Source organism: Hakea prostrata, chromosome 2, assembly GCF_041222555.1.
Source record: "Hakea prostrata isolate BN-2017 chromosome 2, UWA_Hpros_2, whole genome shotgun sequence".
In the NCBI taxonomy this organism is placed as follows: domain Eukaryota; kingdom Viridiplantae; phylum Streptophyta; class Magnoliopsida; order Proteales; family Proteaceae; genus Hakea; species Hakea prostrata.
The window spans coordinates 64650345-64675624 of NC_142601.1; the positions used below are offsets into that span (position 1 = coordinate 64650345).

General features: G+C 37.9%; 3 protein-coding genes and 1 non-coding gene across 5 annotated transcripts in view; 1 reads left to right on the top strand and 3 right to left on the bottom strand.

Annotated features, from left to right (window-relative positions):
- The window catches only part of LOC149025713 (SMAD/FHA domain-containing protein), a 29352-nt gene extending 21877 nt beyond the window's left edge, over positions 1 to 7475 (bottom strand). Inside the window, exons 1-3 of one of the 2 annotated variants that reach the window (XM_089145927.1) lie at positions 7092 to 7475; positions 6685 to 6770; positions 3188 to 3267 (exon numbers count right to left, since the gene is read on the bottom strand). In XM_089145927.1, the coding sequence (XP_089002053.1) occupies positions 3188 to 3267; positions 6685 to 6770; positions 7092 to 7447 (522 nt within the window). In that variant the 5' untranslated portion in view covers positions 7448 to 7475. Of the gene's footprint in view, positions 1 to 3187; positions 3272 to 6684; positions 6771 to 7091 lie in introns of those variants that run through there. The other variant, XM_089145928.1, reaches the window with a different exon arrangement.
- A 454-nt stretch (positions 7476 to 7929) lies between these two features.
- On the bottom strand, positions 7930 to 8234 carry LOC149025714 (signal recognition particle RNA). Its single transcript, XR_016171969.1, has one exon.
- A 2221-nt stretch (positions 8235 to 10455) lies between these two features.
- LOC149025715 (uncharacterized) lies at positions 10456 to 11381 on the top strand. The gene is made up of 2 exons (XM_089143594.1): positions 10456 to 11181; positions 11289 to 11381. The coding sequence occupies exons 1-2, from the start codon at positions 10456 to 10458 to the stop codon at positions 11379 to 11381; spliced, it is 819 nt and encodes a 272-aa protein (XP_088999720.1).
- A 1732-nt stretch (positions 11382 to 13113) lies between these two features.
- On the bottom strand, positions 13114 to 18154 carry LOC149025716 (amino acid transporter AVT6A-like). Its single transcript, XM_089145929.1, has 6 exons — positions 17871 to 18154; positions 16874 to 17491; positions 16476 to 16628; positions 15588 to 15791; positions 14771 to 15236; positions 13114 to 13613 (listed from the first exon to the last, which is right to left on the bottom strand). The coding sequence occupies exons 2-6, from the start codon at positions 17289 to 17291 to the stop codon at positions 13475 to 13477; spliced, it is 1380 nt and encodes a 459-aa protein (XP_089002055.1). The 5' UTR covers positions 17292 to 17491; positions 17871 to 18154; the 3' UTR covers positions 13114 to 13474.
- Positions 18155 to 25280: the final 7126 nt, after the last annotated feature.

A 25280-nucleotide genomic window follows, 5' to 3' on the forward strand; every position in this document is an offset into this window, starting at 1 on the left:
GGATTATACAAGCTATAGGCCTTTAATGCAATGGGTTTAAGTTGAAACGGGCCTTTCTATGGGCCAAGAAAGAGGTTAGACAGGCTAAGTATGAAAATCACTTATTAGCTAGTTTGCTTTATGTCAGTAGCTTGGTCCAATTGGAGTTAAAGGCAATATTGTATATTAGTATGTAATCAACGGCCCTTCATGCAAGACCAAATTGCTGAAGTAATCTGCTAGTCAGTTTTAGTAGCCTAAAAGGTAGACAAGTCATTCCCAAGTTAGCTAGATGTAAGTCAAGTCAGTTTTGGGGTCAGCCCCCTTTTTCTATACCCCCAAGATTGGAAAAAGAATAGACAGACTTCTTTCTTTCTTTTTTTGTGGCGGGGGGGGGGGGAAGAGAAATGGCAAAACCTGTTGCTAAGGCTTCCTGATGTAAACCCAGGTTTAGGGTTAGACTTCAGGATCTTCTAATTAAATTCCAGCACTCAACTTGAATTTTATGGAGGCTTTGGCTAAGGGCTTTAGGGGTTATAAGGCCAATGGGATTGTGATTTCAGGTCTGAAATTAAATAAGAATTCAACTTAGATTTTGAAATTCCAGTCCTTGGCCAACTGGGACTCAGTTAGGGTTAGGGTTTTGGGAATGGGTTTCGGTTAGGGTCTAGGATGGGCCTAGGATTGCTGTTCAAACCTGCTGTGATTGAGTTACAGATCTGAAACAAAGTGATGTTTGAGGTTAGGTTCGAAATTGGAATCCTAATGCAAATGGAATTGGGTTAGGGCTTCAGAAGTTTCAGCCAGTGGGTTTTTGGGCTGGCCTCTGACTTTGCTGGTTTTATGTTTCAGATTTAGGACTAAGGGTTTTGGAAAGGTTAATGGGGTTTGGAAGGTCTGACTTAGGGATTAACAAAGCTTCTAAAAATTCTGCAACTATTCTCAAAGAAGAAGATGAGGTGCAGAAATTCTGAACACCAGAATTAGGGCTGCTTTGGGGTTTTCAAGATTAGGACTAGGTTTCATAGGCTTAGGAGACCCTAATGAGGGTACAATGGGTGGTTTTGGGGCTGGGGTTGAGGGAATCCCAGTGGAGTTAGACTGAAAACGTGGAAAGAAGTAAAGGAGGAAAAGAACTACTGTGCTTAGGGTGTGGGTTGGGGAATGGCTGCAACTATAGGGGATGGGGTGACATGTCTTAACTTACATGAATTGAGGTAAGCTTGCTGGAATTCTGCAGATGAGCTTGAAGACGATGATGAAGGAATCTCAAAACTAGAAAAAAGAGCACTCTATTCCAGCTGCAGAGTTCCAAGGGGCATCCCACGACTTTTCCAAAGCCAAATTCACAAACTCAAATCAATTCATTAATCCAGATTAAAAATAACTTACGCTAGAAAGGCTATTTATAGCCTGAAACAAATGACCTGGAATCTAATAAGGAAACTCGGTTGCTTGCTAAGCAACCCAAACTTAATAGACTAGCACCTAAAAATAAGGACTCCTTATTAGGAAATAACCCTTTCCTAATTTACAACTCAAAGACTCTTAATAAAAGGAAACAACACTTACTTAATCACTAAGACTCCAATTTAGAAAATAAAACCAAAATTAAAAATCAGAATTAATTATGAACTAACCCTACTAAATAGACTCGATTCTAGGGGAGAAATGATCCTTTTGCCCCATGGTCAGATTCAGCCCTATTTCGGATGGGCTTGGGTCCCTTCTAGGCTCTTTTGGGGCTGCCTGGGGGCTGTATACATCACTTCCGCACAAGCAGAGCTAGGAGGGCAGTTTCCCTATGCAGCCTTAACCCAGCAATTTTTCCTGAGAGGCTGTTTCAATGCCTTGACCCCAGAATATACAGATTAGATCGTTGATAATTTTACTTTTCCAAAAAGTAGTTAATGCTATTCCCTCAATCCCCAATATGGGATCTTGTTTAGAGAATCATATCTAGACTGAACTTGGTAACATCCAAGTGTGAACTACATGGTGAGTTGTATCCAAGCTGCTGGAGTAGGAACCTTGGCAAGTGATATCCACGCCCTGTTTTCACTCTGAAACAGTCTTCTACCCCATTGATCAATCTGCTGCCATTGAAGAACATCAACAATAGCAGGTCCAGTTGAAGACACCATCAATTGCTTCTTCACCCTTCTTTTCCTTTCAACTTTATGTTTACCCTAACCCAATATGAACCCTAAGCATCCCATCCTTATTCTCCATTAGATTCAGTAATAATTCCATCAAGGAAACCTTTCACAGCAGCCCCTTCAATCCTCATTATAGTCCCTTCCTCCCAATCAAGATCCGACCTCCATTACAGCCCTAACAACCTAAAAGCCTGCCACTTCAACCTGCTGACATTCCACCGATCAGAATCCATTAATATTTTAAGAGAATCACCCCCTCTACGATACCTCCCTTTAATCCAAAACCCAGCCCCAAAATCCCCTTGGACCGCATTAATCATTGCTCCCTAGAATCTCTCAATGCCCTAAAAGTTCGGGATTCAAATCCAACCACCAGAATATGTCCTAACCTGCATCCAGGCCCTTCCCACACCCCCTCATCACTGTCATCAATCCACAGTCCCAAGTGAGACCTACAAACTCTAAAGCCACTTCCCCCTTTGACACCCAAAATCCCTAAACAGAGCAGGTTCAGATGCTGGTTTCAGCCCTCAATCCTATTGAGGTGCAATCAGTCTTCCTCACTGCTGTAGGCCTCCCCTATTGCATCCAACAACGATTCCAAACTGAGAGCATATAAGAACTATTAGGAAAACCAGTTGACTATATCCCAGATACCGAAATAAGAAAAAGTTATAATTGACGCTACGAACATAAAGGAGAGCCATGCAAGAAGGCATACGCTTCAAGAACAACATAAGTTTCCGTGGTGAAGTACTTAAAAATGAATCAAATGACACTTGATTCTATCTGTCTTTCCCCCCCCCCCCCCAAGTTGGAGGATCTGGATACGTCTCTTATCATGTTGTCTATTCCACACCTATATTTGCAGGACTGCAGGAAAGATTTGCCAACAATGGCATGAAAGTTTATTACCATAGGTGTAGCATCCTGGACTGTAATTTTCAATAGTCTAACTTGACATAACATACTACCCTACATTATGCCAATTTGTTAAGAATTCAATCTTATGTTGATATAAAACACAAAGAACAAGCCCCAAAAAGTACCTGCTTCTTGTTAACAGAAGTACCATGCGTGCTGCCAAGGTCAAAAAGATAAGCATCTCCATCCTTCTTGAATTGAAGAACTGTCTTAAGAACAAAAATGATTGATTAGACAACATGATCAAATATAGAAATTTTGAAGAAGGAACACTAGATGACATAATTTTAGCATACATTTGAATGTAATGCTACAACATTGCTCTGTGTTTCTCATGAAGCGTATCCAGTTCCAGTCATAGTACGTTTAACTTCTATATGTTTATTACTCCATGTCTTAAGACCTGGTGGTTTTCAAAAGATAGAGATCAGATTGGCATCCAAAGTAGCTAATCCAATAGCCATTTCTCAGCCTAGGAGAGAATCTGGCAGACTCTAGTAAATCTGGATTGAATTTGGATTATCACGAAGGGAGGCAAAGAAGTAAGAATCCTAGACTCCAAATAGTACTTCATTACTTGAAGTTGCAGACTAGAATTACATATTGCTAACAGGTTTGGCAGTTCCATGGATTAGTAAGTGGTGTGAAGTAATTTAATTGATCACTAAAAGTGACTTGATGAATGTTAGCAATGATACATTACACTCTTAAACTGATTTGGTGGCAGTTGGATGCAGACCTGGGAAAATTTGCTGACTGTAAAGGTAGAAAAGGTTCCTATTACACAGTGGATACGATGATCCTTAAATAATATGAAGCATCCATGCATCATCTTGTCTACAAAAATATCACAGCTTCCTACCAAATACTATCTAAATGTGGTATTTCACTAGTGGTCCTTTAAAGACCATGGTTTACTCTTCTTAACTACCCAGCATTGTAATCTATACGTCATAGCTGGTCTAATGTCAAACCTGTACAATTTCCCATTAAGCTTAAGAGGCAAGCATTCACATGACACTCCTGAAGCACCTCCCCATATGGGCCATATCATCTATCTTACTTAAATTCCATTGGCAACATCATCCTCTATATTACAGTCTTTGTTAATGGTCGAGCCCAAGTATCTAAAGCATTCGCTTTGTGGTAGTTCTCTGTCCTCAAGCTTTGCCACTTCATCCCCTCTCCTGGATTCAGAAGTTACACATTATATATTCCGTCTTTGTTCTACTTATCCTTATACCTCTTGATTCCAAACTTTATCCTTATCTCTCAGTTCACATTAAATTCACTATTTCTCATGTACCAAAACAATATCATCAACAAAGTGCATAAACAAAGGGACCTCACCTCGGATGTGTCTGGTTAAGTCATCGATAATGAGCACAAACAAATACGCACTAGGAGCTGATCCTTGATGTAACCCAACCAAAATTGGGAATTCACTACTTTGGCCACTCTGAAGTTCTGACACTCATCACCACTACCCCATAATGTCCTTTAACTACATCCAGGTAACAGTTGAGCTCCTTGTTTTTCCCTATGACATGCCAAACGAGCTCTCTAGCATAGTTATCAAAGCGGCAAGGCGCCCAAAGTGATTGGGGCTCCGCCTAGGCAATTAGGCGACAAAGCAGCGCCTAGGAGGCAATAAGGCGACCAAAGTGGTTGGATCAAAATTTTTAAATATAACTACTTTTCAATACAACTACTTTCTATAATAAGTTAAGCAAATATTCAATAGTCACATTCATCCCAAAAAAACAAGCATTCAAGAATCATAATTATGAAAAATTATTCAAAAAAAGAACACAAACATAAGTTCATCTCATCAAACCATGGTTGTCAAAGTGTTCGCCTAGGCATTTACGGATTTATTGATTCTTGATGTTGAGTACGGCTTATGCTTCACATTCTATTACCAACGGGCACGGGTGGAGGTGTGGGGGCAGCACCCCCAGAGCAAAAATAGGTTCTATGTCACTTTGGGCCTTAGAATTCCTTTGCAGATTGGGTGTCAATTAAGCGGTTGAAAAACTGCTTTGCCGCCTAGGTGCGGACGCTTTGACAACTATGCTCTCTAAGGGACTCAATCATTAACATTTTCCTGGTTGCCAAAGATTATATAAGTTCCTTTTGCAGGCTCTAAGAGTTTCTATAAACCTCAAGAAAATACTTCTATCATCCCCCTATTTCTTCTAGACTTCTCTCTCTCCCCCCATCCCCCTTTACTAACTCTCCAAGAAATAGGCTAATTGTTAGTTCTTGGAGCCTCTCTTCCCCTTTCCAGTCTCTTCTTTGACTAGTCTTTTCCCTCCCCCTCTCCCCCCTGTTGTATGTGCTATTGTTTGCTTTCAGTTTATTAAATTATTTATTCATCCCAAAAAAAAAAAACTTCTATCATGGATCTTCTAGGCATAAAAATAAATCGGTTCTCCTTCTAAACTCTAATGGCATAAAATTTAAATTTGTTCTTAAATTTGTGCCTGGATTAGACCTACAGTATTTATGTGCTAATCTACACTAAGTTAACATCCATGGACCTCGGACCTTTTAAAAGATCTAGAAGTTGGGGACCAAAAGAACCCAGTCCAGTCCTCTTTGGATCCATCAAATAGAAATACACCACATGTGGGCCTAAAACCTGGGGGGATGGAAGAAAAAAGGCATACACAATGCATGAAGCTCCCGCCACTAGAAAGTCTGCGGACCTACCAAATAGTTGTGTCATATGGCCTCAAAACAACAAAATCCAAAAGGGGGGTGAACTGACACATTCATTGTAAAGCCTGCAAGAAAACTCGGTCTTACATATACAAATACCTCTCTCTATGACGACAAATCATGATTGTGATTTCTCACACTACCTAGTGGTATTGTGCCTTATTTGGATTTTTCATTTTAGTATCAAATCAAAACAGCTAAGTTTGACCCGAAAAAAACAGGGGAACTTTCTAGCCCCAAGTCAAGTGATTATTTAACGGCTTGTATTTCTTCACTACTAGATTATTAACTGAGAGGTCCAACCTGTTTGTTGGGACTTGCAAATTCAGAACTCGGAGTCAGAAACAGCCTCTCCCGCAAAGCACAGGTTAAATCTGCATTGTATTTTCCCCTCCCAAACCTTGCCATTGCAGGAGCCTCATGCCCCAAGTTAGCATTTTATATATGAGTTACTGCAATTGATAGTTCATGATAGTTGCACATGCATAGTTGTCAAAGTGTCGCTTAAGCATCCGGGCTATCTCAACAATCGCAAAGCGACCATCGCTTTTTTTTTAAACCGATAAAGCGGTCACTTAGTGGCCCAAGGTGTCGCCTAGGCATCCAGGTTGCTCGAATGGTAATGCAGAGTTGCTCGAATGGTAATGACCAACATCTCTTAGTGAAGAACTTGTGGGTTCTACTCTCGCTAATGGCATATGTAATATCCCCATCCACTTTATATAAAAGCTACCAAATTTTTGCCAATGTAGATTGGTAGTGTGGTAAGACTCATATTGATCAGTGGTGATTTGACCCATGCGGATGGCATATGTAATATCCCCTCCCCATATATATAAAGCTCATGTTCCAAAAAAAATAACCAACTTCAAAACATAACAGTGGAAAATAAATTTACCGGCATGAAATCGGGAAACAGTTGGGTGTTCAAGGACAAAGTCGCAAAGATCTACGCGCCCAAACATATAAGCTCCCTTTTCAGACCTGCATCATCAATGATTTAAAAATTTAATACAGCTGCTATTCAAGCACACAGTGGGAAAATTTGTGTGCTCATATCATCAACCAATTGCAATTTCTCCTCAACCACCTACTGATTCTAAAACTTAGGTTCTCTTTTTATAGAGCGCATTTGTAGAACTCCACCTAATTGGTTTTTATTGCATTTCAGGTAGCATTCGTAATCAGAGCAGGAGTGAAGAAAGAGAGAAAGTGAGCTGAAGACATAGATTTTCTTTGACTATTCGCGTTCCTCCTAGTGCAGTATGAATAGAAGACCTGTCTAAAGGTATGAAGATCACTTACACATCGAATTGATCAACAATTTGGCCTTCTTTGAGAACTTCAACGTAGAAAGGATGGCAGGGAGCTTCACTCCAAAGTGGAATAGTATAAGGAACTGCAACGTTAGGTGCTTCTTTTGGAGTGGAATCAGAGGTAGGTATAGGCTCAGGGTTTACAGACGTTTCTCTCTCCAGGGGAGGAGCCATCGAAACTACCAAATTAACGTCGCCACTGGGCTCCTCCGTTTCAGTATTGGAAATGTTAGGGTTTCGCGGTGGAGGAGGAGCCATCGGAACTCCAAAATTATCGTCGCCATTGGGCTCCGAATCAGGATTGGAAGGGTTAGGGTTCCGCGGTGGAGGAGGACCCATCGTCATCTTTGCTCGAATTCAGACACCGGGAGAGAGGGAAATGGGAATACAAGTTATGAAGAGAGCGGTTTGAGGCATCTACTTGGATTGGCCGACCGTTTCAACATCGGCTGCTGAGTCTGATCGATCTGTATCGGCAACCGATCCGAAATGCCCGAGTCGGCCCAGTACCTTATTTATTTATTCTTCTCTTTTTCTTTTCTGGGGTAGAATTTTTTGATTTTCTTTTGGTCCTCTAAACTTTATATAAGAAGTCGATCCTCCTTCTTTCTTTTCCTTTTTCTTTTTTTTTTTTTTTTTTTTTTTTTTGGGTTTGCCAACCCCCGGTTTTATAAACCGGTGGTTTGACCCGCGTCGCACACCTGGCTGTGGTAGGTGAGTCTCCCAGCGAGAATTTTTTGCATCCACAAGGATTCAATACCGGAACCTTGCTTAAGCGAACCAAGTTGCTTACCACTTGGACCAACCCCCGTTGGTTTTTTTTTTTTAGTGATGGTCTGATTGGAATCAGCCTGAGGGGCACAGTGGGCCCTAGACACATCAGCTCGTGGTCCTTCCATTGTCAAGAGCGAGTGGTTTTCGCTGCTCTGTGAAGCCAGCTTGACGCGTTGCCCACTACTCTAGGAGCCATGAACTGCAAGCCTTCGCCCACAACTCATGGTTCAACTCTCAACTTGGACCGAGCGAGCTAGAATATTGTGCTTCTAGAGCCCCACCCAACTCGGATTGAACCAATATTCCATCACCTTTAACGTCCCTACTTGGGTTACAAGCTCACACTACCGAGCTCGACAGTCGATCCTCCTTCTTTATATATCGGTTTCTAGGTTCCGTATCGGCCAAAAAACTTGTGAGAATAATGATATTATTTTTTTTTAAATGATAAATGAGAATAATGAATTACCGTCAAAGGTTTTACCTATGGCTATTCATTTATCCAGCCATGATGTGAACGAAGACATTGGAAGAAAATTCATGAAAAACTTAAGGCCTTTCGAATGTCATATCCAAAGTTTAAAGTATCTCACGATACAATATATTAACCAATAAGTATCAATATTGGTTACAATTGCCAATGCATGGTTGGTTGAATGGTAAAGATCAATGCTTTTCAGTGGAAAGATCTTGAGTTTGACCCTTGCAGAATGTATTACATTTATAGTATTAAAAAAGCATCAGTACCAAAAAAAAAAATAATATATATCTATTAAATTACAATATACTTTTAACCTTGCATATTTAGTATAATCTCGCGAATATATATATATCATACTACTATTATAAAGCCGGCCTTCAACTAGCAGGCGATCGCTTGGGTGCAAAATGGGGCTCACCCAACGGGGGCGGCCCATCAATGGCAAAAAAAAAAAAACCATGTACTCTTCTTTTTTAGCAAATCATTTTATGCCATTTTCTATCCTTTCTTTTTTTTTGTTAAATTCCATTAGTTTTTTAGTGTTTTTTTCTTTTTCTTCTTCTTTAGTTATTTTTGTAGGGATATTTATGATATTTTAATTTTTAGTAATAAATATAAATAATAGTAATATAAATAATTTGGAAGATTCATGTTTTAATCTCTCTCGATCTCTCTCAATCTCTCTCAATCTCCTCCCTCTCATGACGAATTTGGAAGATTCACCAATCTCTTCTCGATCTCTCTCCGAATCTCTCTCAATCTCTTCATATGTTCCATCCCACTCAATCTCTTCCTATGATCCATCTCTCTCAATCTCCTTACCAAAAAAAAAAAAAAAAATCTCTCTCAATCTCTCTGAAGATTCTATTACAAAATGCATTAATAATTTAAATTGTTTCCATAAATTATTTCATGTATATATTTTCCATGAGCATATTTGGCATGTTGACTTTTGAAGATTAAATCATTATAATATAGTTGGTAAGATTGCTCATTAATCTTGAAGATTTTGCTATAAAATGTCTTCTTATCTATAAATTATTTTATGTAGATTCTCCTCCTAATTACATTTAACATATTAATTTTTGAGTCTTGAATCATTGGAATAGAATCGAGAGAAATCGTCTAAAAAGTGCAAGAAATAACATAAAAATCGCAAAATAATAATAATAATAATAATAATAATAATAATAATAATAATTTCCGATGTATCGCAAGAAATTCTTGGCGATATCTCCGATCTCGTTTTGCCCCCTGGTTTTGGTTTGCCGGGGGGCAAAATCACCGAATTTCGACAATATTTTGCCGAAATTCGCTAAAAATTGTTCCATGCTTAAATATACATGTAGCATTCAACTAAAATCTATCATGACTCACATCTAATGAACTTCATTTGAATTTTTTGACACGAGAAAACTTCTTGGAGTTGAAGTCGAACATCCTAACCCATACCTCTTTAACATTTATCTAAAAAACCAAAAATTAAAAAAAAAAGAATGAGGAAAAATTCTCTCTACAAAAAATATAAAAAGTACCGTCAATTTGTAAGAAAAAGAGGAAATGATGAAGAACTTGTATATGGACTCCTTAATAACTGTGTCAAAGTGGATATCGCATTCACATCTTCTGTAATTCTTTTTCCTACAGTTCCCTCCTAAGATTGTGCCATTTGGCATTTAAGTAATTGAACGGTCACCCAAAAAATTAGAGTTAAAATAAAATACAAATTTAGTTTGGATTAGATAACCGTTGGATTACTTAAACGCCACATAACACAATTCTAAAAGGGAACGGAGGATGTGAATCCTGTGTTTATTTAAAATACCAGTTGCATATGGACTCTAACTGAATTAGTATTTTGAAGTCGAGACAATTCTACAATTTCTTTCCTAATTAGAAACGAATTCTAAGACATCCCTAATCATATAAAATTTCTCCCAAGTTAAAAATTCACAGATAATCAAACTGGGAGAGAGGGGAGGATCCACAGGAAAACTCTAGTCTTGTTTTCTTCGTTCTTCCTTGTGTGAGCAGGTGAGTTTTCACAGCACTTTCACTTGCAGTAACTATTGTTCCTCTTCTGATGGCAACTGCGGGAATGAGCTTAAAGCTTGTAGTGGACAAGGAAAGAAACAAAGTCCTCTTCGCTGAAGCAGGAAAGGACGTTGTGGATTTCCTCTTCAGCCTCTTCACCTTACCACTGGGCAGCATGGTCAGTCTCCTTTCTCCAACCCTAACAATGCCTGCAGGATCCATCGGGAATCTTTATTCCAGCGTAGATAATCTGGAAAAGCTTCACTTACGACCAAACGTGGGGAAATCCCTGCTTTTGCAACCCAATAATGATTCTGGGGTTAGTGTTCAAGCGGAAAAACAGGTTAGCAGCGAAGGCAATAGCAAGTCGAAGAGCAAAAAACAGCCGATCCATTACCAGTGTGCAAGTAATGGAAATCGTTATTGTGGCAATAATGGGGTAGTTTCTTTAGGCGCACCTTATTTCACGTTTACCAACATTACCTTATATTGCAAGAACTACAGGACCCACGTAAAGGGGACTCCGTGTGGTTGCTGTGGACAGAAGATGATGACCGAGGTCAAGGTGAACTCTGTTGCAGGAGAAAGTGGTGATTGTGGTGGTGATGGTGGTGGTGGTGGTGGTGATGACGGTGGTGGATACGTGAAGGAAGGGGTGACTTATCTAATAACTGACGATCTGGAAGTGAAGCCAATGTCTACTATCTCTAGTATTACTCTTCTTAAGAGATATGAAGTCAAGGACATTGGAGCCTTGGAAGATAGGGTCGTTCGTGTTGGCAAGGAAAAGGTACTTAAATTCAATCAGATTAATCTCTCTTTCACACAAAACACACAAACACAAATCTGTTTTTTTTTCTTCATCTCAACCTAAATTAATTCTTATTCTGTGAACAGGGTCTGGATTTGCTGAGGGCATCACTGCAGTCAAAGTCTGTTCTTACGGATGTTTTCCTCCTTGCCAAGAAAAGAGTTAAAATGGAATCTTGAACTGCGTTTTCTCTACTCTCTTTGTGATAAGTTTATGAGTTTTTTTTTTCTTTCCTGAGTTGTGTTTGTTACTTTTATGGCAACAGGCCTAATTAATTCGCTTTTTATTCTCCTTAGATATTCTAATTTTCCTCTTAGTAGTGGATAAAAGATCCATCTAGGCTCATTCGGAGATGTATCAATCTTGACCATAATAATAATACGGCTGAACTAGTAGTTTTGTGATATAAATTCATTCACGCGCTCTCTTTCTCCCTTTTCAATCTTATTCATCGTTTGCGTGTGACTCATTCTACAGCAAAAGTAGAATTCTTTTGTTTTGTTTAGATTTTGGGAAATTGATGTTCATTTGAGCCAGTTTTTTTATACTTTGAGTAGATATTCAAGGGCTAGCACTACAGCTGTTTAAGTATACGGAAGGGCTTCGCTTCTGACTCCAAGAAAATTCGAATTCTTGACCTCCTATTTTGAGACAGGGGTCTTTTGACGACTGAGTCAAGCTGTTGAAGTTAAAAATGGTATTTACTTGACCATTGGGTGATTTGTGTTTCGATTACATTCTGTACATTTGTCATGACAATATCGAACTGGAGTGTCTGATTAGTTCTAAAGATTCCTTGATAAAAAAAATTCCAATACACTATTCCTTGCATGAATGACAATACCATCCTAAGTGTCTCATAAGGAGACACTCTTTTATTTTTTTTTACAATAAAAGTAGTAACTATTTCACCTTAAAACCATGAGAAAATTGACAACCTAAATCAATCAACTAAAATTGGCCAAGACAAAAGACGGGGGGGGGGTAACGTGGAAGTGACGGAGGTTGATTACTACATCTACTTACGAGGTTGCCATCACTGTGCTAGAAGCACCTTTGCATGTAGTTACCCTTAATAACTTTACTCTTCAACCAGCAATTAGAAATCTCTAAATCCTCCTTTCGTTTAATTTTGAATATGGCCTCTCTGAAGAATAATGGATTTGCCCATCGCACTAACTATTTAGTGAAGAGTCTGGGTGAATAGTGCTACCATAGGTTACCCAAAAAAATTAGAAAAGTTTGATGGATTATCACGTATGTAAATACACATGAAGCATTCAATTATAATCTATAATCTATCATGTGGGACTCACCTCTATTGGATTCCATTGGAATGTCTCACACATGAAATTCTCTGAACTCGACTTTGAACATCCTGAACCGTACCTCTCCCATCTTTTATCAAACAAAATGTGGATTTTCTATTCAAAACACTTTCACATACATCCACCAATGTCTCTCTTCTGATGGCAACTGAAATGAACTTAAAACTTCTGGTGGACATAAAAAAAAGAAACAAGGTCATCTTTGCTGAAGCTGGAAAGGATTTTGTGGATTTTCTTTTCAACCTCCTCACCTTATTGGATTGAGCTTTAGTGTTGTCCAATTAATGCGCAACACTGAGCTGTCTATGGTCCAAATCAATTCCACCCATTGTGTCTTTTTTTTTTAACTTATTGAACTACACCTATATATGAAGAAAAAAAAAGGGATTTGTGTTGTATTTGCTGTAATTTCCTCTAATCTAAACCTTGTAAATTGTATTTGCTGGGCATACATATGCAACATTTCCCATGTAATTTCTTTTTCTTTTTTTCTTTTTCGATAACCCAATTTTCATTCAAAGGCAAACATCGAAGCAAACTGATAAGAAAGTCAATAAGCCAGACATCTAAGTAAGATGAAGCATATAAGTTGGGATGGGATGGGAAATCGAACTGCCTATTTGACATCCAAATCATACCACACAAACTTCACAATTTCATATATCACAGCCAATGGTACAACAACTTTACCCAAAAAAAAAAAAAATAACATAGTACAATGATGATACAATTTGGTTGGAGGTAGAGAATCCAGAGCCACCACCCTTAAAGATGGGGAGAACAACTCAACTGAAAAATTGAGTCAAGTGTTACTCTTATTATGTACTACAGACCATCTTAAGAAAAACCTGGATTCATATTGAATTGCCAATGGGTCTCCTGTATAGTGATTCTAGCTTTTCCTCCTATCTGACACTGATCATAAGAACTAATACTAACAGATATCATGAACGAGGAGTCGGATTCTTCTTGAGCAGGGAATAGGCATCGCTGTATATGGCCACCATATTCGAGAACACAGCAAGGACAATCATGAAGACTGACAGGACCTTGTCCTTCTTTGTGGCAATACCATGAGCATCCCTGCAATACCCAGAGGAAGAAATTTTAAGACGAGAATTCAACATTCCATAAGAAAGAAAGCTTATCAAATGATAGCAATAGCAGTCACAACATGCGCCCCTCCAAAAAAATAAAATGAGCTGAATTTTGGGCATTAATAAGCCAATAAATCAAAATAAAAGGAAATACAAAAAGTTGTTAGTTGATCATGCATGTGTATGCTCGTACCACAAAAAAAAATTAAAAAAAAGGATCATGCAAGCGTAAGCATGACCTCAACCCAACAATTTAAACACAGATTCACAAGCCATTAAAGCAAATACAAAGAACATAGGGCATCACAAGATATCAAGATATACAAAGACCTTAGGGCATCATACTAAGTCACGGACTTGCATCCACTTCAATAAGGAATAAGGTATCTAACAATTATTTAACACAAGTCTATGTGGGTGGCATTGACTTGTCACCATCCAACAGGTGAAGTCCTCAGGTTGAGTGTTTTCAGGTCCATCCCAAAGCAAATCCATTCCTGGTAGGGAAGAAGCAGATAGAACACCAAGAACCGCTTCTAAGGCAGAGCTTTAGAGAAAGAGCTACCACATTAATAAACATTTCACAAGGAAAAAGAGATCTGTAATAAAAATAAAAAAAGTTAAAAGAATCATTCATATTTTTTGTGGATAATGAAGCACAATACAAAAATCCGAGTTCCTCCAAGTTTCACTCAGTTGGTATCCTAGTCTCCTCCAACAAAATTCAACAAAATTCACAAACTCAAACTCTGTGTTGAATGGTTTGGAGGAATACATGTATAACACACTTTCCATAGGCTGTAGCATCATTAATCACAGTTATCACGTATTTATTTTATTATACTAGGTTCTTCCTGCAAAAGACAGCATCTGAAGCATAAAAACTGAGAATAAATTTATTACTATCCAATAAATCCAAGTTTCATTACCGCTGTTTTCATCCAAGTTTCATTCAGTTGGTATTTTAGTTTCCCCAACGAAAACAACAAAATGAAAGTCAGTAACAAATGGTTTAGAGGAATAGATGTAGCACTTTAACATCATCAATCATGAGTATCATGTATAAATTTTATCATACTAGGTTCTTCCCGCAAACACAGCATCTCAAACATGCAAATTGAGAATTTATCACCACAAACTTACTTGAGAGTGATGGCAGCAGGAAAAATGAATCCAATACAGACAGCGGCAGTTGCACCAGTGAACTGGAAAGCATCCCAGATACTAGGAATGAAATTTGCCCCCAGGAAGATGAGAGCAATGAGCCCAATGGTGATCAATGCAAACCTCCTGTTATCATGAGACAACGCCCTGGCTGAGGGGAACAGGAGACCATCCAAGTTGATTCGGAGGGCAAAGAAGATGATAGGGAAGACAAGCATGAGGTGGATGGCATAGCTAACACGGACAGCATCATTAAGCATTTGACCATATGGAATGCCAAGGTTGGTGTCAAAGTTGGCTAGCACATCATCAAGGGTTGCATCACCAAAAAGGAGGAACCCAAAGAAGCTTGTTGTGATGTACACAGTTGAACACAGTGCCAGTGAAGATCGCACGATTGACTGTATTTGGGAGGAGTCTTCAAGCTCATTCTCAATTGTGTGCACTGTGGAAAGCATATGCAAAAGTTATAGATTCCATTCATCTGATCTTCTCAAAACTAAAGCCAAACTCTTCGAGGAAAGCAGGAAAACAACATTTCTCTAGCACATGAGCAATCAGATCAGTTAACCAAGAAATGAATTGTTTCTACTGTAACACATTCTTTCTCAACTTTGAAACCAAGTGTCACTGAATAGCATCAGATACGAGGACAATAGAAGACAAATATTCCTTATTCATTGATTCTGTGAATGAAACGGAGAAAAAAACCAAAACAAGAAAATATTCCAGCCATTGATTAGTCCCCACAACTACACCAATCTATAGTGATGACAGAAAGATTCAGATTGTGTACCATTGTAATGGCAAATATATGCTGTCACAAGGACTGGCACCACTGTGAAAAGTTTGAAGAATGATGCAACATCAGTCACGCTTGGAAACAACTTGGGCATTGCTATGTGTCCTCCAATCAATTTGATAATTGCAATCCCCGCAGTAACAACAACAAATGCAATTGCCAGTCCAACAGATAAGGCAGATGTATATCTCAATGAATCTGCATATATAGAACAGAAGAAACTATGCATAAGAATGTTATCACAAATGATTGAATGAATACAGGCAGTACTAGGCATCGTAAGTTTGTAGCCAAACAAAGATTACTATGGTATTCAATTGATTCACTAAATATAGGCAGAATGGATTGATTAAAATAAGAAGAGGCTTCATTGACTAAGTTGTAAGTCACGAAGGGCAAACGCTACATTAAGAGATTAATGTTATACCATCCATAAAGGCTTCATCTCAATTTATTGCTTCATCTTTACATACTGCAGAAGTATCTGAAAGCGCTTGGACTAATGAGTTGTTTGACAACTCTATGATATGACCTAAAGATAGATACTCCTCTGCAATATACATTAGCCACTGACATGATTTCTTTTTTATTATTATTATTATTACTCCTTTTTTTTTTTTTGGGGTAGGGGGGTAGACTGTGATAAAGGATGATCCAAGTTTTAGCCCTATTTGCTTCTGTAAGAAATTGACAAAAGAAAGCAAGCAGCAGCCAGAGTTAAAAAATTTCACAGGTACACAACTAATAATCCCATATTGCTAAGAGATGAATTGATAAATTAAGAGAAGCATAGCAAGCCAAACAGATTCAGTAAACAAAATGAAATTCCCTACCAATTCAGAGAAGCATTGATAAATACTACTTGACAGGGCAAAAACTCACCGACACGCTTAAAGCAAGCTAATGGAGCAAATACAGCAAGAGTAATTACAAGCAGAACAAAGGCACGCCCATTCCACCAGTGATGTCCAAACCATCCTTCCAACAGTCCATAATGATGAACTCCACTTGAAGAAGTTCCAGAAAGCACATCACCTTATATAACAAGAAATTGATAGAAAATAAATTAGTTCCTCATTACAGCATGAGCGGAAATCTCTCATCTGATCTCATGACACCAAGAAACCCTAGTGAAAAATACAAGGAAAATCCATAATCTTTCTAATCTTTCTAAAGGGAGATTAACATACAAGGTAAAACCAGCAAGCCACAAAATCAACAAACATCTAGATCAAACGATAATTTTAGCAAGAAAGAAAATATCTAAATTGAAGTTATACCGATGATGATCATGTACACGATGAGCACACCAACATTGTTGATGACAACACATATCTGCAAAAACATTTTCCCTGTCCTTCCAAAAGCATCTCCCATCACTCCACCATAAGATAGTGCCTTCCCTGGTCTACTGAACCTCAGTAACATCTCGATTGAAGCCTCTGTTAGAAAAGCGACAAAGATGATGATAGCTATCCCCGGGATAAGACCCAACACCTTCATTGTCGCAGGCAAAGCCATGATACCGGCACCAACGATAGTGGTTGATAGATTAAAGACGGCTCCACTATAGGAACCTCCCTCGAACTCATCAAGTCCAGCATTTTCCTCTTCCCTCCTCGGCAACAAGGGAGCATTCTCGTCAACAACACGCTTACCCTTGGATCGCTTCTTATCTTTCCTCGGGGCAATTGTCATCTTTCAATTATTTATTTGCGAAGACTTCTGTATCTCTAAAACTAACTTGAACCTTTTATCAGTTAGAGGGCAACCAAATCTTTACAGCGATCTTGAATCCAACTTTAGAACAAGAAGCTTATAGTTCTTACAAAAATTGAATCTTGTCAACCAACAGATAATAATAGGCTCAATTTCTGAGCAACGGAACTGGAAGAAACCTGGAAATGAAAAAGCAGAACACACCTTTAGTTGGGATTTCATCCAATAGTAGTTGGCTTCAACACAGAGCTCATTCAAATGAAAACGACATAGAGTTAAGCATCACAAGATAAAGATCTCACATAACAAAAAAGTCATCGAGACTTGAACCAGAGATGATTTTCCAAAAGAGATGCAAAACCCAGGAAAATTTAAGCTTGAATCAGAATTTCCAAAACGAAAAACCAACAGATCGTGAAGAAATTTTCGAAACAAAGATAATTCTTCAACAAAAACGAATGAAAATTTAAACAGCTTCAATATAGACGTAACAAAACCGGAAAATGAATTACAGTGAGATGGAATGAAAAAAGTAGGTTGGGATTCCATCGAAAATACCTTAGATGGGATCTTTTCCCAAACGAGACCAGAAACGCTGTCTGTTCTTATTCAATAATTGACTGAAAGGCCTAAAGAAGGGTCGTGAACAGCATGGATTCCCTATGTTCCCCCGACTGAATAGTGGATTTTCCCCCCGAATATGAGACGAAAAAGTTGCCTCTGGAATCTGAATTGACCTCCTGCAAATACCAGAGCCAGAAGACCCTGAATTAGATAAGTTGGTATTTCCCTATTCCAATCTTTTTTGCGGGGGAGAATGGAAAACGTTTTTTCCCTTTCTAGTTCTTCTGTCTCTTTATATAGCTATTTCCACGCTGCCGTTGTATTAAATGCGCAGCCGGGGAGGGATACTTTAGACGAAGACATTTCCTTCTAATGACTTTTCTGCCCTTTATCTATAATTCTGAAAAGAGGAAAGTCTGCCGTTATAGAGACTGTGAATCATCTCTCCTCATGGAGTGCTCCCTGAAGATATTACAATCACAAATTATGTGGGATTCACAAATAAAAATAATAAAATATTAAAATAAAAACTCTATTATTTAAATTTTATGAGCCCCTGTAATTTGTGGTCAATATCATAGAGTGCTCCGATCAAGGGAGATAATGTGGACTCGTCTAAAGACTAAGGATGAAAGGTATAGAATGACAGAAATTCAAACCTATAATACTTCCTTGATTTTATTGCCGCTAATTGTACGTTATAATGCCACCATTATGCAAAAGTGCACATATAATAGAAGTGAGATAAGTAAGGGTGGAACTTGATTTTTTTTTTTTTATTTCTAAATAAAATTCACTTTGATATTTTTTTAATTCTTCAGTCATTTGATCCTTTTTCTAATGCAAAATATCAGTAATTTGAGAAATTTTTAAAGACAATTTTTTGTTTTTTCTGGAATAATAATAGACTAAAGTCATTTTTGTGACCACTCCATGCTTAATTCTATCAGAGGCCCTAAAAGATAAACTCCATCCTTCCACCCAAAAGAAATCTATCCAATTTTTTTTTTTTAAACCAGAAATCTATTCAATTGACTTAACTGGATTTTTAGATTTCATTTTCAAACGTTTTGATGGTCATCCAATGTGGGCAAGCATGGTTTCATTTATGGTTGGTCGTGGTCGGTTCAGCTTATCCATGCCCAGAAATCCACCATACCAAACCCTTCTGACGATTGGTCTTGGACCATGAGATTGTGACCGGTCCCTTAAGCTCAAATAACATAGACAATAAAGACAGCAAACCCAAAAACACTAATGCATAATAAATGTTACACGTCACCCTCAAGATGCTGGAATTTAAATAAAAAATAAAAATCGAACTCTTGTTTGTTACCCACAAGGTTTTTGAAATAAATTAATTAATTTTTAGGATTCAACGGCTGTGATGTCTTTAGATTTTAAAGAATTTATATATTGTCTTCTCACTTGAGAGCCGTGTCCAAGGTATTCACGTCACTCCCAAGATGGTCGAAATTGCTTGAGTCATAAATGTGCATGGTTGTCGGACCTTGCTTGGGTCTTGTGCAATAAATGCGCAGGACCATCAAGCCATTTATTTTGGAATGTGGGATCGGAATTTCGGCCGTTCGGATCCTACGGCCGAAATTTCAACATGATGATCCTGCACATTTAATGCACAGGATCCAAGCTTTTTCGTTGGTTGTCAAGTTGAAATTTCGAGTCATCATATCCAAAATTACGATCGAAATTGGATCTGACAATTGAATTTTAATGGTAGATATCAAAATTTTGACCGAAATTTTGATCTGATAGTCGCCTTGACGATCCTGTGCAGGACCCTAGCAGAGTCCCAAGACGGTGATGCCATTATCCCATGCTAGAATTATAAAATAAAAGATTAAAAAGTACTATTGTATCTTTGCTCGATTTAAATACTAATTAATTTTCCTACAATAATATTAAATTAAAGTAAATAAAGGTCCCACTTCCATCAATGTGCAAACAAAGGCGAAACTTATCTTAGCCACGCAAATTGATTACGCTAGGGTTAAAATATAATTTATGTCAAATGGTGGCTTGGAAAGGACAATTTTGCTTCGATGTTCGATCTAATCAAAGAAAAGGTGATGCGATGAGAAATAATTGGGTTCTTGAGTTGATCGTGGCCACATGTTGTGCACATCCCATGTTTTGGTGGGCCCGTCATAACGTGTAAAGAGAGATTAGCATCTTGATTCCTTATCAACATACGTCATCCAACAAATACAAGTCGCCGCTTCCAAGTGATGCAATGGTGGATCTACATCCTCTACTTGTAAATTCGCTTGGTGATTTTATTTCATGAGTACAGGCCTATCATGTGTTGGGGGTTGTGGATCGCACGAGAAGGCTTTCCATAAGAGGGAGTGGTTACCAGAGGAGGAGGAGCTAAGGCCCTACAAGTAGCCCATGAATTCGTAAAAGCCCATGATAATTCAACTTTCAAGGATATAGAAGCCATGATACAGAATTTTGAATGGAGCCATAGAAGATTAGACGCTTAGGTATGGATACCACCACTAAAGGCACATTTCAAATTGAATATGACTGTGAGTAGGGAGTATTGATGGATTTTAGAAGGAGATCTGACTCAGACGTTGATGAACTTGATAGATGGATCAAGTATTTCTTGATGACATGTGTAGAAGGTTCCAAAGATCAAGTAAGACCCTTCTTGAGTGTGGAATAAGAGGCTAGGAACTAGGGCAGAGCCATAAATATATTTTAAGAGCCTTGAAGCTATAGGAGTGAGTTTCAGGAGTAGCTCGATTGGCTTGGTTGCCCGTTCTGGGAGAAAAATGACAAATTGGAAAATTAGATTTTTGAAGCCCTATTTAATGTGTTCTCGTTATAAAACATGTCATTATGATCCATAGCCTATTAGAGAGGACATTAGAACGTGTCAGGGAGTGCTTCGCGAATGTGAAGGACAATGTGGAGATATTCCGAAAGGCTTTTTCTAGGGTTAGTACTCATATCCATTCATTCTAACTATCTTTCACGATTGTTTTCTCTACTGTTTAGAATTTGTTGAAGCCCTCTACGTACTGTAATAGCCTACTTCTATTCTATTTACCTTAGAGTGAAATCACATTTACTCTGGATTATCTATGATCTTCCAAAATGATTTCGAAAAATGCCTACCTTTTGATTCGCTAGGTTTTCGATTCTTTTTGCATTGTTAAATCCTAAAAATATTAGATCATGTTCTATTATTATTTCAAAATTTTCTATGTACTTTAGATGTAGTTTGGAACCCAATTTGGAAGCCAATTGTTGATCTGAGTCAATTTTGTCCATACTCGAAGACTTGTTGATTGGCTTGGTCACAACAGGCAACCAATACCCCTTGGTCACCCCAAGCAATCCATTCAACCAACCACTCCCTATAGTGTTGGGTTTTGTCACACTTTTCGATGTAGGACTTCTAGGGTTGTTTATAACCTTGAATCAACATTGTAATTAAGACTTTTTGGGAAGCGTGAACATACATTTTGATTGTCTTTGAAGAGTAGCAAATCGATTACAAAGTGAGAACGTTCACTTGGATATAATCATTGTTACATTCTAAATTGATATGAAACTTACATATTGATATACATGTTGTTGTTCTAAGACTTAGGCATGATGATAATGCTCAAAAATTATAGAATACAAGGTGATTGATTATGATATTTGTATTTTTTTATTAATCTTGATGAATTTTGGACTTGAACTCAAATTGCAAATCATTAATAATGTATGTTACTTTTAATTCCTTTTGTGGGAGGTTGTTGTTGGTGTGATTGTGAATTGGGGAATACCTGGCTTTATACTATTGGTATCGGGGTTGTGGTATGGAACACTGTTTTCTAATGCCCCCAACACTTTTCACGATTGATGTCTTTCATGACTGAGAGGTCTAGATAACATGGTTAGGCACCCCATCATATCATTATTATATCAGCGGAGGTATTAATGCCGGGTGATCCGTGGCAAAGGTATTTAGTTGGCGGGTGCCAAGAATGCGAGAAGCATGAGGGGACACAACATTGCCGTGGGGGCCATTTGTTGGTAGGGTTGCATAGAATAGGCTTAGACTTGTGGGCCCCTAAGAAGGCAAGAAGCATAAGGGGACACAAGAGCTCCCCGCCCATTATGTGGATGACCAATAGGGTTAAGGGAAGACATAGTCCGAGTTGGTTGGAGCCATATGATATATTGACTCTATATAGGGAAGGATATTGAACCAAGAAGGCAGGAATCATGATGCGAGGTATCTGGACTTAGAATAATGTGACTAAGTAGATGACTTACATTGGGTTAGGTTTTTCTCTAACACGCGCTAGTACTCCTACCAATGGTGTGGTGAAAGAGTGATGACCTAAACCCCTGCCATAGTGATGATCCGAGAGGGATGACTGTACCCCTTACCCAAGATTTCAAGACCTGTAACCAACCTATGAGAAATCAGAGTGATGAGACCTTCCTAGAAGAGGCTGGTGTTATATCTTAATTCGTATTTACCTAGATAGAGACTTGCATCAGTTTGAGTCTAGGAGCATTATTACATTGCATTGCATATTCATGATACTTTATACCATGTTAGCATATTATGGTTATTACTTTTGTGTCAATGAAGGATATGGATATGTTTTTGAATTTACTCACTGAGTTCTTCAGAGCTCACCTCCCGTGGCTTGTTGTTTTAGATGTCTATGAAGGTGAAGAAGAAATCCAGAGTACAAGTTTAGAGATATTTTCATTGATTATATAGCTAAGGAAACAATGAGAACTAACTGTGGCTCTTGGTACGATGTAAGTACCGGTATGAAGTACTATTATGGCCTCGATCAACAATAATAGGAGACGAGCTGGACGTCGACCCAAAATTACAGGTGTATAAATGCTTGGAGAATAAGGCAAAAAATTAGAAAAATAGGTTTTTGTTATAGTTTATTCTTTTTCGGTCCAACTTTCCTTTGAGTATTTGCTTATTAGATTTGACGTTTCCGCTGAAAGTTTTGAGATCCTTGTTATCTGATTAACTGATTTACCTCTCTATTATTATATATGACTTGATTTATTTTTATTATAATTGGTTTATTGTGTGGAATGATTTATGATTGTCTGAGACCTGATCTTGTGACTGTGGATCACTCCCTCAGACGTGACAAAAATAGTTATTGTAGAAAACATCTTTTAATAATTTCCAAGTGACATTTTGATGCATACATTCGAAAACCAGCTGAGTGGCATTCCACCAAGCGTCAGTTTCATGCTATAGCTTTTGTTCAGCACATAGAATCTTCTGAGCTTCAGTACACTGAAGGTACCTAAAAGTTTTTTTCCATTTCTCTTATCCACTAGTTTGGTTGCAATGCATCTTTTGTAACTTCAGTAAAAGTAGGGAACTAGAGCTCCAAAAAATGCTCCATCAAGTTGCCACAAACATTTTTCAGGATGTCAAAACACTCCATGAATTATTTAAACACTGAAGAAAGGACAGACCTTAACAAAACTTGCTTACTTGCATAAGAGACGGAGTAGTCGTTGCAAGGGAGTAAATATTGAATTGGGTCCCTCCAAGTCGACCACACGAGCCTCTACATGTTATTTATTACATTATATTGACTTTTTTTTTTTTTTTTTTTTTTTAAGATTATTAATTATTAATTGTTCGGTCTGGTGTTGTTTCGGTCAATGTGGTCTGGTTTGAAATCCATAGTTGTGTGTCCTTAAACTAGTCACAAACTGATTGATCTCTATGATCTCGTCTCTTTTAAGACTGCCAAGTGTCTAGCATCCAAATCCTCTCCATCCAGTCCTTTTTGTGCACCCAACCACTGGATGGATGACATGTGGATGAATTTAATTGCAATCATTGGTTTTGAATGCATGCTTTAACACGTGTTGTTCATCCAATATTGGATGCATTAGGGCTCGAAGGGGATGGACGAAGATGATCCAGATCCAGTGGTCTAATTTTGAACCCCACCAACCCAAAAGAACTATATCAAACCGACCTCCATTTCTTTGACAACCAATCGAGCAGCAAATAAGCAATCTTTTAGACTTGAACCAATTCGGTTGGGGGTTCAGATCCATTTCGGCTCCAATTCAGGGCCAAGCATTTGTTTGGGCTGGTGAGAAAGAACACTAACCCAAAACTGGCCAAGGCACCAATATGCTTAAATGGGCTGGGCTAATGCTGGTTTTTCTTAGCAGGAGCCCAGCATAAATGTTTGGGCTGGAGGGGGAGGGGTGTGGGTGTGGGGCGCTACCATAAACTATTTGTTTTTTTTTTTTGCCTGAGGCTCATCCGAGCCAGCTTGCGCCCTTTCGTATGCACAATTTTATGGGGTGATTGGTTTTCGCATGTTTTTCCCCGTTGATACAAGGCTGATGCATCCGGTGATGTCCTTTATATCAGTTTTTAGTTCTTCTTTTTTTTTTTTTTTTTCTCTCTTTTTATTTTATATATATATATATATATATATATATATATATATATATATATATATATATATATATATATATATATATATATATATAATTTTTTTTTCAAATGAGTTTTATTAAGTCAAGATGGGGAAATTAATATGCCTCAGTAATAGTCGAACCCACGACCTCTTCACTAAGAGCTGTTGGTTTCAACACTAGAACAGTTTTGCGTTGGCAATATTATTCTGAATCATTTGTTTTTTAAAATTTTTACCTCACCTTGGAAGTTTTCCAATTAACCAAATCTAACCAAAATTGATTAGTTTCTATTTGAAAAAGATTCCTAAACTTTCAAAACTCAAGTTTAAAACCAGTCCTTGTTCCACCATTAAAAGTTTAGTTGAATTTATTTTACTTAAAAATATGAGAAATTACATTAAGAGTTTTACAACTCTTCTTCTTCTTTTTTCTTTTCTTTTTCTTTTTCTTTTTCCTTCTTTCTTTCTTTCTTTCTTTCTTCTTTTTCTCTTTTTTTTTTTTTTTTTTTGGCGATTTAGTATATATTGAGATTGGGGGCGGGCATTGGTACTTGGTAGTGGGGGCCAGGGGAGAAAAAAAAAATCCTCTATTGTGTACAACAATACTTTGACACGTGACATATTTTTAATAAACGGCTCAAATTAGAAAGTAAGGTTTTAAGTGAAAGAGACCAATTTTATGACACCTTTTAGCCAACACTACTAACCCGTTTTAAGACCTAGTTCTAAAAATGGTAGCAGAGGATTTTTCTTGTTTCCCTCCTTTTTCAACTCTATCTTTTTACTTCTCACTATAGTTCTTCCATGGTAAACGGATTAGAGGTAATGGTTCCTTTAGATCAACCATAAGAGCCTACACAATTCAACCAAACCGTCAAAATAAGTATCTTAATTATAGAGGAACGAATCATAAAGGAAATGGTTCTATTTAAAGTAGGGG

Excerpts from the sequence above, each read along its gene's own strand:
- LOC149025715 (XM_089143594.1), top strand. The coding sequence starts at position 10,456 with ATGAGCTTAAAGCTTGTAGTGGACAAGGAAAGAAACAAAGTCCTCTTC. Across the intron at positions 11,182-11,288 it reads TTCGTGTTGGCAAGGAAAAG|GGTCTGGATTTGCTGAGGGC; the intron begins GTACTTAAATTC and ends TTCTGTGAACAG.
- LOC149025716 (XM_089145929.1), bottom strand. The coding sequence starts at position 17,291 with ATGACAATTGCCCCGAGGAAAGATAAGAAGCGATCCAAGGGTAAGCGT. Across the intron at positions 15,792-16,475 it reads AGCTTGCTTTAAGCGTGTCG|ATTCATTGAGATATACATCT; the intron begins GTGAGTTTTTGC and ends CTATATATGCAG. Across the intron at positions 13,614-14,770 it reads CCTGCTGCCATCACTCTCAA|GGATGCTCATGGTATTGCCA; the intron begins GTAAGTTTGTGG and ends TGGGTATTGCAG.